Source organism: Tachypleus tridentatus, chromosome 1 (genome assembly GCF_004210375.1).
Source record: "Tachypleus tridentatus isolate NWPU-2018 chromosome 1, ASM421037v1, whole genome shotgun sequence".
NCBI classification, from domain to species: Eukaryota; Metazoa; Arthropoda; class Merostomata; order Xiphosura; family Limulidae; genus Tachypleus; species Tachypleus tridentatus.
Window position 1 is genome coordinate 5,404,699 of NC_134825.1, and position 20,380 is coordinate 5,425,078.

At 31.9% G+C, this 20,380-nt stretch overlaps 1 protein-coding gene across 2 annotated transcripts in view; it reads left to right on the plus strand.

The window, feature by feature from the left end:
- The window catches only part of LOC143234866 (cytochrome P450 3A24-like), a 42,980-nt gene that overhangs the window by 14,093 nt on the left and 8,507 nt on the right, over window positions 1–20,380 (plus strand). Inside the window, exons 1-3 of one of the 2 annotated variants that reach the window (XM_076472645.1) lie at window positions 251–454; window positions 6,165–6,261; window positions 19,266–19,400. In XM_076472645.1, coding sequence (XP_076328760.1) covers window positions 6,178–6,261; window positions 19,266–19,400 — 219 coding nt within the window. In that variant the 5' untranslated portion in view covers window positions 251–454; window positions 6,165–6,177. Of the gene's footprint in view, window positions 1–250; window positions 455–6,164; window positions 6,262–19,265; window positions 19,401–20,380 lie in introns of those variants that run through there. The other variant, XM_076472586.1, reaches the window with a different exon arrangement.

Here is a 20,380-nt window from a genome sequence, read left to right on the forward strand (position 1 = left end):
TAAACCTAATTTCAAACAATCAAAATACAAATCAAAATATTCTGCACAATTTACTTTGAAGATAATTCCACTTACAAATTACTAGTTTTTGACATATTTGTTGTTCAAATGTCTTTAATTACTGTTTTAAATATACAAATATCTACTTACAGTAGCCAGGTTGTGAAGAGTACGAAGAAAAGTGTGATGGTTACCGTCCAGAACATTGTAAGAACTAACAACAGTTATGATGTCTGAAATAAGAAAACTGAAACTCTTAAAACTTTATATAGCGAAGTATGACTTCTATATATGTATCTCTACACAAGTTTTCTTCACATTTAGTCAGAACTGGTGACAGGAACAACTTGACCTCCTTATTATGGATGTTAAGACAGGCCTTCCATATATAATAATTTATTTGTGGTTACCAAAGTGTTCATGGTTATGAAAGACCGATAACTTGAGCTTGCGTGTAAGTATTTTATTATCTTCAAAGTGTGTGCTCACATAATGTTCTTTATATTTAGAATCGTGTTTACATATTTCTGGAATATTCATAAATATAAAGTGGACACCATCGTTGTCAGAAATGTGTCGATTTTTAAGACAGAAAATAAACTGTTCAAACATTGAAGTAGTGACGTTAATATGATTGGTAAGAAAGAATCAGCCAAATTTTATTACGTCAACAGTTAATATTTTTATCTATAGACGTTCATTAACTTCTTTAGAACGACAATAATTTATTTTATTTATATCATTAAAAGCTTAGTAAATCTGAAAAGTTCTTATTAAACAAATCAATAAAATACGAAAACAAGTGATAAGCTACTCGAGGGCTATCTGTGCTAGCCGTCCCTAATTTTGCAGTGTAAGGCTAGAAGGAAGGCAGCTAGTCATCACCACCCACCGCCAATTCTTGGGCTTTTTTTTTACCAACGAATAGTGGGATTAACCGTCACAATATAACGCCCCCACAGATGAAAGGGCGAGCATGTTTGGCGCTACGCACAGGCGAACCCGCGACCTTCAGGTTACGAGTCGGACGCCTTAACACGCTTGGACATGCCGGGCCGTTAAAAGTATTTAGCTCGAGTTATTTTGAAGAATAAATTATAAATATAAAATAATTTCTTTGTCACAAGGTTTTGTGCAGCACCAAAAATACACAAAATTAATACTATTTACACTCATAATAAGAAGTATAGGTTTATCATCTTACAAACTGTTAAAGTTGAAAAGGTAAATTATTTACTTCTGAGAGATAAGAACAAATATATAGCTAAAACTACAATAGGATTTGTATTGAAGATTGAAATAAGTTATGCTAAATTAATTATGTTATTTGAATAATGTTATTACGTCAGTTAAACCTCATTCAGAGCTGTCGTTTAAGGTTTAGAATGTTTAGATCATCAAAATACACAGAAAACTCTCACCTCGTACAGTGTTGTTTTCAACCTTCAGAGTGTTTGGGATATGGCAATACGAAACACACTTAACCACCACACATAATTATCGTTTGGTGTTGAGGATGTTTAGTGTCTGGCAATGTACAAAATAGTTACACCTAATTCAGACGTGCGGTTTAGTGTTGTGTTGATGTCTGGCATATGCACAACAATCCCACCTCATACAGTGTTGTCGTTTAATATTGAGGATGTTTTATGTGTGACAATACAAAAAGTAGTTACACCTCATATTGAGTTTTTCCTTAACGTTCTATCTGTGTGTGAATAATGTTATTACGTCAGTTAAACCTTATACAAGAAGTACCAATTCTTCAGATAGGTCAAATATAAAAATATATCAGGGAAGTTATCCTTCTTATCAAGGTCTTGTGATTTTATATATTAGTTTATTCACTTAAGGTGGTGGTATCAACCATTATATTATAATTACATATTCAGTAAATAGAGATGTTTGAATTTACTCTGTACAAACATCTCTACGTCTTTGAATATTACAATCACAGAAAATACAGACCGATATCTATGTTTAGAATCTCCACTAAATAGTCAGGATCAAAACAACATTACATATACATCTTCATTAATTAGAAACCAAATGGTCATTAATAATTGTCTAATAATGCTCTGTTTATATATATATACTGTTTTCAGAACAATTATGTGTGTAGGATAAGATAAAAAATTCAAATTTTGAAAGTAGTGTTTACGTTCTAGTTTTTATATCTGATCAAAATACCATACTGTAATAATAACAAGTTAAAACTTACCGTTATTTAAAAACTGATGAGAGAGACGAGATACATTTATATTAAAACTGACATGTGAAATGAGACGAATTCATTCAGAACGAAAGACGAGAATCTTTACGGTGACCTTCAAATGTAAGGGTAGAAATGCTATATGATACTGTAACATGATGAAAACCTTTTATAATGGTGAGCGATCAAGAACCACAAAAAAGAATAAATCGTGTCAGAAAAACACTGACTCTACTCGTCCAGTATAGATCACGTGTTGTATATACGTATCATTTTACACCAGATATGAACGTTCTTGTTGAATCACTTATTTAAGATGTTCCAATTCTTTAGACAGATCAAACATAAACATATATCAGGGATGGTAGTCTTCACATCAAGGTCTTGCGTTTTTTATATTTTAGTTATCTCTTAAGATGGGGGTATCAACCATTATATTATAATTACATATTCAGGAATAATAGAACAAGAAATGTGGTAATTAAACAAATATTTGAAGGATATTACTTGTAGTATTGTTATCTCAATAATATACAGTTCATATATATTGAGAACACGTTCCATAAAGTAAATATCCAATACAATATAAAATTTATCTCAACGTTTGATAAAATTGTATTTGTCCAAAAGAACCATTTATACCACTAGAATATGAATGTTGTAATTCATACCAGAGATAAATCAGTTTCACATGCTTGTATTTTTTACTTTTTGATTTTATTTTCCAGTATTGGTGAATTAATTTGATATTCCAAACTATAAGATCATAAGACGTAATGACAGAATAAGACTGAATGTATTTAACAAAAGTGTACATCACACCATAATTGTATTTTATTTGTTTTAAATGTAACCAATATTTCAACATTGTCACAAGTGTACCTCCATAGTGAATAAATGATTTATTGTTTCTAGGTTTACAATGTATGGAAGAATTAAATTAATATCCTTGATATATTTGTGTTTTCAACAATATATCAATTATATCTCACATTTTTTTAGAATATAAAAATCATCTCGTTTGATTATCCATAACACTTTGTTCTTTCATCTAAATAAACATGCAATAATTACAGTTGAACACAAAATATGTCCCGATAATACTTATGAAATAGAGTTAACAGAATATAGCATAAATCAATAAAATAAACTGTGTGTTTTATTTCTTATAGAAATATTAATGTTGGTGTCTAGATCCCAAAGTGTGCTTTCTGTGTATGTTAAAATTAGTTACCAAAATACTGGAATATGGTTCATCTTTTGAACCCCTTACTAACGTGAAGTAATAATTGTATATATAAAAAATGGAACGTTCGTGAGTTACTTCATGTAGATCCTTAGATCCTTTGCTTTAAAACACCAACAATGTGATTTTAAACTAAAGATAGAACTAAAGATTTCACACGAATCATTTGATGAAATTCCACTTTTCCCATATAGAATTAGTATGCGTTATGTAGTGTGATAACCGACAGAATAATTGTCTAGATAAAGACAATGCAAGTGGTAGTTTAATTTTTTGTGTAGAATTTATTACCTCTGTCAAACGGATTGAATATACGTGTAGAGTGCTTATTATTCAAATTGTTACACTTGAAGTAAGTGAGATTCTATAAGAATACGTAAGATTACCATATTTTGTTTGAGTACCATTATCGTTCAAGAAGTATTCTACATAATGTGGTATGAATAGTAATCTAACAACTTGCTATCATTGTACCAGCATTGTTCCTACTGTTGTGTTATATATACTAATACAGTGACCTTTGCACATCGTCTGTGTACATTACATGTTTAAACTGTCCTTATTTAACTCTTTAAGCAAAATCCAGTTCACAAAATATCAGAGAGACAGGTGGGCTAGTACATAGTGTTTAGGATTGTGGATCCATGTCGCAATAAAATGAAAAATACACTCGGACTATAAGAGATACGATCAGATCCCAACAGTTGATCAGACATGTATTTTGTATTAACTAGATGCATTCACTCACCAATATTTGCTGTTGACTAGCTCTATTCACTCTAATCTATATTTTCTATTGATTAGCTGCTTTTACTCTAATCTATATTTTCTATTGACTAGCTGCTTTTACTCTAATCTATATTTTCTATTGACTAGCTCTATTCACTCTAATCTATATTTTCTATTAACACCCTTTGTTGTTGGATTTTTATGGACCAACAGAATTAAGTACATATTATTATTTCTATTAAACTTTTCAACATTCAGAAATAATTAAATTTAATGTTTTTAACTTTAAACAAAAATTCGAAAAATCTTAAGTTCCTATGGTATTCTTTTTTAACGGTTTAACAAAATATTTATTAATCTGCTTTTCTCCCTGGAGGAACAATGGAGTCTCGTGACCAAATTAAACACGGCAATAATTCCTGCAGTATTACATGTAAATATTATTCGTGAATACATGGTTTCTCCAACCAACTCAGCTAGTTCTCCGTTCAGTTTTCACGAATTTACTAACAAATTGGACAATATGTACAAGTAAAGATATAAACAAACATGCAGAAAAGTTATTATTGACACTTTGATCCTTCTTCCATCCTGTCAATAACGATAGTCGCGCTAGATTCCTTTTCAAAGTAGGCCTACAAACCCCCGTAGATGAGTCGAAATTGATTTTAGTGACTAGACCTAAAATTTATGATCTGTAACTAGTAAATGTGTAATATACTAACTTGTATTGTATTCCATATTAAATTATCCTGTCTTGTAAGACCACTTTCTTCGTAACCCTTTTCCAAGTATTTTTCATAAATAAGCCTTGTATTTTACGACTCTCCGTCATGACAAGCCACATTTTCGCTCGCTGGGTCCTTCCAATAAAGGCCTGTGTCATTGTTTTCAGACTACTCGATGTTCCAAATATTTAAAGCTAAGGATGTTATAAAGATCTATCCAATGTAATTATGACAAGGTGATTTCTATATAAAAAGTAATATCAAATAGATATAAAATAGTAACTACGTAGCCTGTGGTATGACAATGACTTCCAAACCTTGTCTGTGTTGTTCGACTATGTACCTTGTAACTCTACATGTTGGCAACTAACTGTTATTTAAATATGTGATCCAAAATTCCAATAACTATATATAATTCCCTCCGGTACAACCAAAATGGCGGTGTTTTTTATTCCTGTTGACGGTGTTATATATGTGGCGTCATGCGCATAACATTTTTAGGATCCAGAGACTCGCTTAACACTCCTACGAAAAGACGTTTCTAGTCCTGATTTCTCCAAGCCCGTTCACCTGGCTGTGGTTTCGCTAGATAGTAGATAGGGACAGTGGGAATCTCGTTAATCCATTTATTAATGGATTTAAATGGCAATTTCATTTAAATACAAAATTATTAGCCTAATATTAATAACCTTTCAAGTTGCTCTGGGGCCTTATGCCCCACTTTTCGTAGGAGTGTTAAAACACAGCTGCAACTAGTGCAAGGCCCAACTATGAACATTACACCTACTTCTTTATATTTTGGGACAAATAAGCAATGGGGGGAAAGATGAGCCAGTCATATCGTCGTATTTCATTTTATAATTATTCAAGGGGCATAATAAGCTATTCTGGGCTTTGGTAAGTCATAACGTATGTATGCGCGTTAACTCGTTGGTATGGTTTTTGTAAATTGGAAAGTAGTCACTTTATTCCATGGCCCTAAGTGATTATTGTTAAAGAATAATCATGACAACTTGTGTGTGTGGATGGTTTCTTAGAGTATAGCCACATCGGCCTATCTGCTAGGCCCACCGAGAAATAACCACAAATTTTCATCAATGTAGTTATATTAGTCCTAATATATGTGAATGAAAGTCAGTGTGAGACAATATAACTTCCTTATTTTAATTTCAAACAACTAGACCTGAAACAAAGGTGTTATCTGTATAAAAAACAAGCTACAATTCATGTGTTTATTTCTGTATTTCAGCTACTTCCTTGGAATGAGACCAGTTTTGGTCGTGATAGATCTCGACCTATTAAAACAAATTCAGATTAAGGACTTCACGGATTTCGTAGATCGACCAGTAAGAATTGTTTTTTATCTTTGTCTTTCGTTAAAGGTTTGTTAAAATATACAAGTACTTAATGTTATACTATGTTTGAATACGTTCACACACATTTCGTATTTTACCCCAAAACTTACGTTAATTTAATAAATAAAATTACATGTGAAGTTTTGACAAATCATGTTTAAGACAACACGAGTGTTATTATGAAATATAACTTACTTCTTTCGTGTAAAATATTTTACCAAAATGTAATAAATTGTTCTATTTACAACATAGTGAGATTTAAGAAAATAATTGCATAGAATCTGTGGCTCATATAGAACGTTCTTTCTGTTGTTACATCGACTTTTATCACTGTTTTTTTTCGGGTCTTTTCGAATTAGAACCACTAAGAAAACTGATATTAACCTAGTCATATCTTTCCTGCGTGGAACTCACTGGAAGAGAGTTAGAAGTGTACTAACTCCTTCCTTTACTACCCTGAAGCTGGAAACAGTTAGTATATATTGGGGAAAATGTCATATAAGAAACTAATAAAATGATCGTGAGTTCTTAAATCAGATATCTATTGATATCCAGACAAAGACGTGACATATACCACATGAAAATCAAGGCATAACAAGTCTATCATGGCTTACTAAGCACGTGTTAGCTATCCTCCATTGCTCCCAGCAAAATAACTCCACAGAATACTTCACTTGGTTTCTGTGTCCATTATTTTGTTTTATTTGTAACTATAAACCAGCAGTGGATATGGAAGAAGTTGGTATTTGTTCAAGATTTTGTGCCAAGTGTTGGATTAATGTTTGTGTACATTGTTTATTTTTATAAGTTTTGATTTTTACATGAAAAATGATTTAGTGATTTGTTGTTTTTAACGCAGTCCTTCTTCATGATTGTGTTTATTCATTAAACTTCATTTACATACAAATTATTTAATTTTACTATATATATAACTATATATATATTACTTCCTCAGATTTTTATTTTATAGTGTTAAGTATATTCTCACAGCTTTATTCATGATGTATTATAAAGGAACAAACAAAGTCGTAATGCTATTGTTTCGTTATTTGAACCAAAATTTAAAAATAGTTCAACTAGTTTAACAAGTCGGAAAAACAACTTTGTTCATACTTTGAAGAAAGAACAATATTTGTGAAGAACAAAAATTGTTTTAAATTTCGCGCAAAGCGACAGGAGGGCTATCTGCGCTAGCCGTTCCAAGTTTAGCAGTGTAAGAGTAGAGGGAAGACAGCTAGTCATCACCACCCATTGCCAACTTTTGGGCTTCTCTTTTACAAAGGAATAGTGGGATTGACTGTCACATTATAATGCCCCCACGGCTAAAAGAGCGAGCGTGTTTGTTGTGACGGGGATTCGAATCCGCGATCTTCAGATTACGAGTCGAACGCCTCAACTCACCTCGCCATGCTGGGCCGTATTAAGGACGAATTTGAGTGAAAATGTCTTACAACAAAAACATGAATAAACATGTGTTAACATGTATTCAGGCTAATTTCATTGTGTTCATATTTTTCCTATTAAATGCTAAAAAACGTTGTTTTTTTATTTCCCCTTTTTTATTTATTCAAATAAGTGGTTGAGTCTAACAACGCAAAATGCATATTTTTTTTCTTTATGTTCATTGGCCTTAAGATTTTGGCCATCAGGGTGTAAATCTTAATTAATAAAAAGTTGTATTGTATCTTAGAATTATAATATTATTCATTATATTATAATCACATAATATGGTAATTTGAAAAATAAGTCATAACATTATCTTATCTTTTTAATATATAATAATTTAAATATTAAACTCTCCAGACACATATGTAGAAAGTAAATGAAAATATATTATTTAACAACAACGAAGGGAAGTTCAGAACAGATTTCGGAGAGAACAATAAATATACCTAGTTTTTAGACAGTTGTCTAGACACGAAACCAAACTATTTTAAATTGTAGAGACAGTTATTAAATTACAAAGGGAACATTTTAAATTGAAAATTAACATCCATAAGACACTGAACGATGCGTAACGTTTTAAAATATTTATCCAAAATAACCATATGTAGTAATAAAATATGAATGGTATTATTTATACCACTTAACATGACCTACTGTAGCTTAGAACCAAATCAGTTTCATTACCGACTGGATTAGAGAGATATTAGTTGATATAAACGAACTTTATGTGATGAAACAGGACTTAAATCTTACTTTTGATTTTACTTTTCGTTAAGAATGAATTAATTTAATGTTCCAAACTATACGATCATGAGATGTAATGAAAGAACAACAGTGAACGTGTTTAACAAAAATGTATATCAAGTGTTATCTGTGCTTAACACTGCTACGAAAAGTGGGGCCTAATAGGCCCCAGAGCAACTTGAAAGGTTATTAATATTAGGCTAATAATTTTGTATTTAAATGAAATTGCCATTTAAATCCATTAATGAATGGATTAACGAGATTCCCACTGTCCCTATCTACTATCTAGCGAAACCACAGCCAGGGGAACGGGCTTGGAGAAATCAGGACTAGAAACGTCTTTTCGTAGGAGTGTTAATTTGTTTTTAATCTAACCAATATTTGAATATTGTCAACACGTGTCTCAAAGTCAAGCGAATAAATAATTTATTTATTCTGGATTAACAGTATGCGCAAAATTGAGTTCATATCCTCTTTGTATTTGTTTTTAAAGACAATATGTATTATATCTCATATCCTTTATAGAAGAAAATGTTAAAATGGTTTGGTTTGAGATATAACACTTTATATCTTCATCTGGATGAGAAGCGCACCCTACGAGGTGCTAGGTCTCTTTATAAAATAACAGTAGGCATCTTGATAACATATTACTTTTCAGGTTTTATATATAATAAACTCGTATTGTATAATTTCATAAAAAAATAATAAAACGTTTATGAATACTCTCTCACAACCTTATTGTCGATTGGTTTGTTTATTTTGAATTACGCACAAAGCAACATTTATGAGCTGTCTGTGATCTGCCCACCACGGTTATCGAAGCCCAGTTTCTAGGGGTCTTAGTCTGCAGACATACCACTGTACTATTGGGGTGACTTACGTGTGATACATAAGTAAAAAAATACACTATATTACAGTGTAAAGAATAAGATAAATTTTTAATCAATATTACAATAGTGGTCATTGGAAGTAGGGGATAGAGTCCCTCTATCTGCTATTTCTTAGAAGTACTCAGAGATGAACTCCACCGATAAACGTAAGCCAGGCATATTTGCATATTTCATCTCATGATTATTGAAGTAAAATAACACGCTAAATGGAGCGTCGGCAACTAGTAACATGTGTATAGTACGCACACCGTCTGGTTGGTGTGATTTTTGGTTTCTGTGCCTTGGCCCGAAATAATGTGGATATTTCACACATTTTTCATGCGATATGACCACTTTAGCACATTCTAGATAAGGAAAATAAGTATTTCTTTTAAATTACAGGTCCTTGTACTTATGTGACTTTTATATGCGCGACACCATCTTTAAGCATAACTATTAGGCTAAATTGTACACTATACTCCATATTTAATGACTTTAAACTACTCTTACGAGTCACGCCATTTAAAAAAAAATACACCCCATTTATTTTTTCAAAGTAGCTGAGTTTTAACAATTTATCGACGTTCATCTGCAGCTCATAAATATTTTTTTTAATTGAGCGTAAACTCACCAATACTTGAGTTTTTAACAATTTATCGACGTTCATCAAGCGGCTCATAAATATATTGTTTTTAATTGAGCGTAAACTCACCAATACTTGAGTTTTTAACAGTTTATCGACGTTCATCAAGCGGCTCATAAATATAAATGTTTTACGTGTTTTTACAAATGCTCCCAAACTGCGTATCTGTAGTCAACATTCTTAACACCTATTGGTATAAAAAGAAAAGTAAAACGTGTATAGACATTAGGCCTACATTATTTCTCCCCAATAGATTGTGACATTCTAAAAATAAAAACCAATAAAAAAACTATCAACTGATCGAAAGAATACTGTAGTAGCCCTAATATGTTAACGTCGTTCTTAGGCTATATGTTACCGTCAAAATTATCTAAGAATAGTCACTTAGGGCTATCGGGCAGAAGTGATAACTTGCTATTTAAAAAAACAACAACATTACAACCAGGTAGCGCGCATATATATACATATGCGTTATTACTTGCCGATGCCCGAGCTGGCTTATTATGTCATTTCAATAATCACAAGATTAAATACGCAAATATGATTGAATTATCTTTCTCACCATTTCTTATGTGTCCTGGAAAACAAATAACTGCCATGTTATTAGTTGGACCTTTCATGAGTTGCAACTATGTATCAAGAGAGTCTCTGTATCCTAAAAGTGTTATGCGTCAATTTGAACGTACCAGTGAGGTAATATAGTAATAATAATATAGTTATTGGTATTCTGACGAGGAAACTTAATTATGATATTTATTGTGAGATACCGAGTAATAGAACTTCACAGAAAGATGACTACACTATGTTGTAGTTCTCATGAGCTATGAATGTTTGTTAAAGTACATCATCTTAAAGTAGTGCTGTTTAATGACTCATATAAAAATGACTTCTCATTTTACGTACTTGTTTATGTCGTGTTTATATACGTCATAAATATTATATTTTATGTCCTGATGTTCGTATCAATTTAAAGTATAAGATTGGGTTAGAACAGATGAAGTAATTTTGGGAAGAAAACCAGAATTTTGTAAATGAGTGAAGATAAACTTTTAAGAATCATCGATATGGTAATTATCTTTTATTTTAAAATGATTAATTTTTTACATAATCCCAATGAAATGAGTCATAAACTGGCGAAAATAAATATTTTCCGTCGGCAGATATTTAGCTCTTAATGTACGTTTAATGCACTAGATGGCAGGAGCTGAGTTTTGATGTTGTCTGTTGCTAACAATACTGCAGGAAATAATATAAAGGAAGCCATTTGAGAAAATTTGAGGAAAGGAAATTAACTAATTCGGTGAAATGAAAATATGCGAAATAACAAATGAAAATACAGATTAGAGTGAATGAAGCTAGTCAACATTACCCACCACAAATTATTCGGAGATACACAGAAATTTAGTTTCACATTTAGTGTTTTGCAGTTTTTATAGGCGTAGTTGCGTTTGTTTGTTGTACTTTTTACAATTACATATAAGGGAAGTAACTTCTCATGCTCTAAGACAGCCATTTGTTAATAATGAATTTGTATAGCCTTCGTCCAGGTGACGGATACTTCAGCTAGAGTTTAAAATATTTTGAACTTGTGAACACCATATTGCATATTTCAGCACTGTGTGCGTGTGTGAACTTTAAAGTAGGAGCTTCCAGTTCCTCAGTGTTAATTCTGAATACTTGTAAACTTAAAATTTGGATTTTTATGGTGTGTTTGCTTAGCCTGTTAATATTAAATGCAATGCAACTAAAATTGTGATTAAGTTAAATATAATCATAAGTTTAAGTTTCTTAAATTACTGATTTACGATATTGCACCGAGAGTGACTTAATGATTATGACAATGGTCTGAGTGAATTATGAAATTTAACATATAACTCTGTTATTCAGCTCAATAATTCTACAAAGTTCTTGTGGCAGGCGCTGTTGACTAGTTGTCTTTGTTCAAGTCTATTAGTTGAAATCCAAGAATGGCTAGCAAAGACAGTCTTTGTTAAACTTCCTCTAATATCCTGAACAAACTAAATCTAACCGGAATATTCTACATTATTTCAGTTCATAATTTGTATAACTATTTTACCTTTTATCAGAATTTTTTACAGATACATGGTGTTAGTTCCATATATTGTATCTTTTGCGTCCTCTGTACGAAAAATTGATGTCCACGGTACGATCCAAGACTGTAGTTACAGTAGTTAAAGATATGTAGTGTAGCGTAACTGTGGTGATAAACAGGATCAAAGGCTTTTCAAAAACCTAGCACAATAGTGTTAAAAACTGTTGTAGCAGTTTCTCTGAAATATATTAAATTGTTAGCTGTTTACTGACCTTTCTGAGAGTGACGTCAAGTATCAGGCAGGAAACAAGTAATTCACAATAAAGTAAACTAGTTTTGGTTCTTATTTTATATCTTCATTTATATCTTCAAGGATTAGATATTTCAAGCTACCAGTTCAAGGGTTAGATATTCACAGCAGTACCCAAGATGTGGAACAATAGATAAAAAAGGTTCTTACCTGGAAGAAAGACACCTTGTTGTTGTTTTTGTTCTTTCTTGGCGGTTTTTGTTTTCACGTTTCACTTCAAAAGTGACTTGATAAAGTGTGGAAATCTCAGATACACAGATAATATTCTGGCAGTCATCGGGACAACAATCACTAGAGAAATGTATTAGGAAGTTAAAATGAATCTGTGACCTGACTGTGTTGAAGTACAGGGACTAGACACAGTCTAAAACTATGTGAAGAATAAATCTGTATCTATCTGTCAAACTTGAAGTACAGGGACTAGACACAGTCTAAAACTATGTGAAGAATAAATCTGTATCTATCTGTCAAACTTGAAGTACAGGGACTAGACACAGTCTAAAACTATGTGAAGAATAAATCTGTATCTATCTGTCAAACTTGAAGTACAGGGACTAGACACAGTCTAAAACTATGTGAAGAATAAATCTGTATCTATCTGTTAAACTTGAAGTACAGGGACTAGACACAGCTAAAACTATGTGAAGAATAAATCTGTATCTATCTGTCAAACTTGAAGTACAGGGACTAGACACAGTCTAAAACTATGTGAAGAATAAATCTGTATCTATCTGTCAAACTTGAAGTACAGGGACCAGACACAGCTAAAACTATGTGAAGAATAAATCTGTATATATCTGTCAAACTTGAAGTACAGGGACTAGACACAGTCTAAAACTATGTGAAGAATAAATCTGTATCTATCTGTCAAACTTGAAGTACAGGGACTAGACACAGTCTAAAACTATGTGAAGAATAAATCTGTATCTATCTGTCAAACTTGAAGTACAGGGACTAGACACAGTCTAGAACTATGTGAAGAATAAATCTGTATCTATCTGTCAAACTTGAAGTACAGGGACTAGATACAGTCTAGAACTATGTGAAGAATAAATCTGTATCTATCTGTCAAACTTGAAGTACAGGGACTAGACACAGTCTAAAACTATGTGAAGAATAAATCTGTATCTATCTGTCAAACTTGAAGCTTCTTAATTTACAATAAATTAGAAGAATTAATAGTTTTGAATGAAACAAAAATTAATATATTTTAACTTAAATACATGTAAATATTTAAGTTTTACGCAAGTTCATGCCACAAATATTATAGCATAAGAATGTTGAAAGAGAACTATATAATTTACAGTGATGAATGTAAGTGGTTATAAAGTGTTCTTCCCTTCTGTAGAGTTTCCATAACAAATGAAACTTTTAAATGAAAACAATACTCATGGAAATATTTTTTTATGTTTTCATTTATCGACTTTTTAACAGTCTGGATCATATTCAAATCAAATGAGCAATGTTTCATACACTCACGTATGTCTATTAGTTTAATTAATTTATTTAAGCCAGGACCATTGAAAACGACACCTCTGACAATTTTGTTGACTCTTGTCTTGTTGTACGTTTTATTATAATTTTCTACACAGGTTTTTCTCGATTTGTTACCTTGATAAGTGCTTTCCTACCGCCAGTGAAACATATTAAACATTTGATATTTATAAAATGTGAGCAGTTGTACATTATCGTATGTGACAACCAATCAAATTTCATTCTCTTGTCATTCAACAATCCTAACCTTGAATAACTTATTTTTACGGGTTAATCTGACATTTACCAAATATAAAGGCGGTGAAGCTGGGCAAATGGAAAGAATAATACACTATGGATAGTTTATTCAATAGTAAATTAAGGTTAAAGAAACATCGTGACAGTTGGAAAACTCATTGTAAAGGTGAATAATTTAATATCTTCTATTGAAATCATGAATGATCAGAAATTGAGGTAAATGTGAAAAGTTTTAGCTCTAAATTCGATTTAAAAGCTGATTTTTATTAGACCAATGAAGCTACTTCATTTGTCAAATCCCATTTCTACAGATAAATTCAAGCACTCGTGAACGTTTTAGCCTAACAAGTTTTGTATGGAAATACACGTGACTAGTATGTCTCCTAACAACAATCTCAGCAGAGTTACAGCTCACATTGTGGGATTGTTAAAGGAATTGACCTTTGTTTCAATTAAGAAGGGAGGAATAAGGCTATAAATATAGGGGCATAAAGCTTTGGTGTAATAGAAAATAAATAATAAAACTATAGATACAAAGAAAAGAGCTTGTAACCAATGGAGAATGAAGGTTATAAAACTATAGACACAGAGAAAAGAGCTTGTTACCAATGGGGAATGAAAGTTATAAAACTATAGATACATGAGAAAAGAGCTTGTAACCAATGGGGAATGAAGGTTATAAAACTATAGATACATGAGAAAAGAGCTTGTAACCAATGGGGAATGAAGGTTATACAACTATAGATACAGAGAAAAGAGCTTGTAACCAATGGGGAATGAAAGTTATAAAACTATAGATACATGAGAAAAGAGTTGTAACCAATGGGGAATGAAGGTTATAAAACTATAGATACATGAGAAAACAGCTTGTAACCAATGGGGAATGAAGGTTATACAACTATAGATACAGAGAAAAGAGCTTGTAACCAATGGGGAAAGAAAGTTATAAAACTATAGATACATGAGAAAAGAGCTTGTAACCAATGGGGAATGAAGGTTATACAACTATAGATACATGAGAAAAGAGCTTGTAACCAATGGGGAATGAAGGTTATACAACTATAGATACATGAGAAAAGAGCGTGTAACCAATGGGGAATGTAGGTTATACAACTATAGATACATGAGAAAAGAGCTTGTAACCAATAAGGAATGAAAGTTATAAAACTATAGATACATGAGAAAAGAGCTTGTAACCAATGGGGAATGAAGGTTATACAACTATAGATACATGACAAAAGAGCTTGTAAACAAAGGGGAATGAAGGTTATACAACTATATATACAGAGAAAAGAGCTTGTAACCAATGGGGAATGAAAGTTATAAAACTATAGATACATGATAAAAGAGCTTGTAACCAATGGGGAATGAAGGTTATACAACTATAGATACATGAGAAAAGAGTTTGTAACCAATGGGGAATGAAGTTAATAAAACTATTGATACAGTATCCTTCACAAATGAGAAAATTCTGATTAGCCACTGTATAAGCACTAATGTTCAGCTTCTAATAACGATAATCCATCGACAGAAATATCATACTTTAATAAAATTATTTTCATAGAAGCACTGTGCAATCTGAAGCACCTGTGTGTTACCATGGTGTTACTTTAAGCACCTGTGTGTTACCATGGTGCTGCTTTACACATCAGACTAAAGTTATAACTATAACTTGTAACAAATATTAATGTAAACGAAAGGCTTAACAATAATGTATGTTCATGAAATGTTTTGGACAATTAGATTATTTCAGTAACACATTTTGTGTATCAATTTTCTTTCGGTATGATAAATAAGCTTGTGTCAGTAAATCTGTGTAAATAATTAAATATAAATATATATATATATAAAGTATTATTTATTATAGATTAAGTGGAGTGATCTTCGCTAACTTGGGACATTTACCACAGGAGAGCTCAGTAATACCAACTATGAATACCCAAGACAATATTTGTGGCTAAGATCACCTCACTGGATATTCAGTTTCTCTTAAAGTTAAACTACAGATTCGTGCAAGTATATTTTGTGTTCCTTAACACAGGTTGTCTGTGATATATGGCTGTTTATATAGATCTGAGTATCTTTATATCATGCAATATACGCATAAAAATGTGATTTTTTCTTATATATGGCCAGGTGAGTTAAGGCGTGCGACTCGTAATCTGAGGGTCGTGGGTTCGCATCCCCGTCACACCAAACATGCTCGCCTATAATGTTACGGTCAGTCCTACTATTCGTTGATAAAAGAGTAGCCCAAGAGTTGGCGGTGGGTGGTGATGACTAGCTGCCTTCCCTCTAGTCTTACACTGCTAAATTAGGGACAGCTAGCGCAGATAGTTCTCGAGTAACTTTGCGCGAAATTCAAAAACGAACAAACAAACATTGTGATTTCTAAAGTAGCACTTCTGTGATCAAAATATCTTTTAACTATCTTTGACATTCTGGTGACCATCGCTACACATTATTGTCCAACATTTCAACTTCCATTGTAACAAGTTTTTAAAAAATGGTGAGGTCAATCTTATATTAGAAATATTGACAAATTTTTCCTTTACTGTATACAGACGTTTGATTTGAGGACCAAGTTTAAACATAAAAGTTATTTGCAGCTAAGGTACTTGAGAGTTGATATAAAGTGATTCGTATTATTTCCATAACACTGTTTTATCACAGTGAGGTTATGAGGTCTGATGTTCTGTTTAGTAATGGTACCCTTCAATCTGATTAAGATGGGTAATGGATGTCATTTTGAAGTTCGTTTATTTTTCTAAACTTTAAGTTGTGGGAAGTTAATTTTTTCCAGTGAGAACAATAAAATAATGTTTCTCTTAGTTATACACAGTTTTACAATATTCTGTCTTTGCAATGGGTACATTTTATAACCTTACATTGTAACTTGTACCCTGGGATATTTTCAGTTGATGCAGCGTTATTTTGTTTAATTTGAATTTGTTTCGGCTTGTTTATGAGTTAAAATAACAAATTTATATATATACGTACTCTCATACCAAATATATATTTATATATCTTTGTATTTTGTCAGCATTATTCAACACTATATTCACTGTGAGTATCAAACCTCATGTTAAGTGGCTTAAAGGTCTGAAATTCACTAGAAACGAAATAAATAGGTGGTAACCTCATTCCAGTAAGGTTACAACTGGCTTAAGCAACATTTTTCTTAATTAATACACACATATTGTTCATATAAATAGGTGGTAACCTCATTCCAGTAAGGTTACAACTGGCTTAAGCAACATTTTTCTTAATTAATACACACATATTGTTCATATAAATAGGTGGTAACCTCATTCCAGTAAGGTTACAACTGGCTTAAGCAACATTTCCTTAATTAATACACACATATTGTTCATATAAATAGGTGGTAACCTCATTCCAGTAAGGTTACAACTGGCTTCAGCAACATTTCCCTTAATTAATACATACATAATGTTCATATAAATAGGTGGTAACCTCATTCCAGTAAGGTTACAACTGGCTTAAGCAACATTTTTCTTAATTAATACACACATATTGTTCATATAAATAGGTGGTAATCTCATTCCAGTAAGGTTACAACTGGCTTAAGCAACATTTCCCTTAATTAATACATACATATTGTTCATATAAATAGGTGGTAACCTCATTCCAGTAAGGTTACAACTGGCTTCAGCAACATTTTTCTTAATTAGTACACACATATTGTTCATATAAATAGGTGGTAACCTCATTCCAGTAAGGTTACAACTGGCTTCAGCAACATTTCCCTTAATTAATACACACATATTGTTCATATAAATAGGTGGTAACCTCATTCCAGTAAGGTTACAACTGGCTTCAGCAACATTTCCCTTAATTAATACATACATATTGTTCATATAATGTGGGATTAACATTCATGTTACAGTAGCGTACTGGTAGAGACAGTTCACCAAGTAATATAATAACATACTAGTAATAAAGAGATGAATAACATTTTATAACATATAGTATATCTACATATTATTACAGACGAATGATATTAAAGACAGTATATTCCAAAAGCATTTCATAATTTTACCGTTCTATAGATATTGAAAGTTACTGTTCTGATACTTTTGAATTCTAAAAATCAAATATAGTATTTCTAGACTGACAGTTCCGGTTATAAACTCCTAAAGTTATTACATTTGTTAAAAAAAATCCATAATCTACAAAGGTTTTGTTTTTACATTCCTTTAACTTGTTCGTTTTGGATTTCATATGACAGGTGTGTAAACTAATTCTATCGATACTATATATGTTCAGTGTGAAACTGATACAACAGTTCTGTACTTCCATGACTTGGAATAAACTACACCTTTATTATGCTAACTATGTTATATAAACAGTTAACTAATAAGTGTCTCTGTACCAACAGTGAAGGTTTTGTTATTTTTGTTTTTATAATACAAGATAACCCTGAAACACTATTCTTAATGTCATGCATATTTAAACCTACAGTAACACATTGTAAACAGTTAGGCTTATCCTGTTCCTTGCCCACGTGTGCTCGAAGATACGCCGAACAACGAAACTTGAATAAACAAGTTCTACGTTATTCTAAACACATGACAGACCTTCTAATTCTACGCTCAGAAACATTAAGAACAGTGTATAAACCTTATGTAGGTAGGGAGGAGATGAAACTTGCCAAATCTATTTAAAGAATCTGTCAAAACAAAACACTTTAGTAGCGTACATTGTATTACAACTTACAGAAAATGGTAATAATTATTGTTAGGAACTTAACAATAGTTTACTATTGTATTTAAAATAGCTCCATCGCTTGCTTCTGGCTTGATCAACTGACCATCATCCAGTACTGGACATTGGGTAGCTCTACAAAAACCCAGAAAACAGTAGAATACATTGACAAAACAAATTCAGATTAAGGACTTCACGGATTTCGTAGATCGACCAGTAAGAATTGTTTTTTATCTTTGTCTTTCGTTAAAGGTTTGTTAAAATGTACAAGTACTTAATGTTATACTATGTTTGAATACGTTCACACACATTTCGTATTTTAACCCAAAACTAATATTAATTTAATAAATATAATACTGGTTGTACGTGGTATGTATTAACAACGAACAATGTATCCAGTAGTGACATAAATCAGTATTGTGATTTTCTTCAATATGTTACTATTACATCAACATTTATCATTGTGATTTTTAGGATCTTTTCGAATTAGAACCACCAAGAAAACCTGGAGATGCTATAAACCTAATCGTATCTTTCCTGCGTGGATCTCACTGGAGGAGAGTTAGAAATGTACTTAGTCCTTCCTTTACTACACTGAAGCTGAAAACAGTAAGTATTGATTGGGATAAATGTGTTCCATATAAGAATCTAATAATATGTAGATCATGAGTTCTTAAATCAAACTTATATTGATATCCAGACAAGGACGTGAGAAATACCACATGAAAATCAAGTCTTAATAAGTTTGTCATGGCTTACTAAGCAGGTGTTAGCTATCCTCTATTGATCCTAAACCTAATCAGATTAATGATTGTATACATTTCTGACTTAAATTTTGATTTCTCCATAGAGAAATACATGAACATAAATTTTGTTTTATGTTCTGTATATTTTACGGTGATGATATAATTAATCAGAGTGATCCGTGATGACGAGAAAACTCACTTGTATAATAAATTATCTATGTAAAAAACGGCTTTCTCTTTCCATACAAGATGTTTTATGCAAATATAATTAATCAGAGGTTGTGATTTGATGTTTTGAACGGAGTCCTTCTTGATGATTTTGTTTATTCATTTATCTTTATTCAGATATAAATTATTTAATTTCACTATATATATATATAACTACCTCAGATTTTTATTTCATAGTGTTGAGAATTTTCTCAGAGCTTAAATTCGTGATGTATTATAAATACCCTTGTTGGTTTACTTGAACCAAAATTTAAAAATAGTTCAACTAGTTTAACAAGTCGGAAAAACAACTTTCTTCATACTTTGAAGAAAGATCAATATTTGTGAAGAACAAAAATTGTTTATTATTTCGCGCAAAGCTATACGAGATCTTTCTGCCCCTAGTTGTTCCTAATATCGCAGTGTAAGACTAGAGGTAAGGCAGCTGGTCATCACAACCGAACGCCAATACTTGGGTTACAACACCAACGAACTGTGTGATTGAGCGCCCCCACAGCTAAAAGGGCGAACATGATAGGTGCAACTGGGATTCAATCCCGCGACCCTCAGATTACGAGTCGAACGTTTTAATCCACCTGACCAAGCTGGGCCATAAAACGAAATTTAAAACCATCC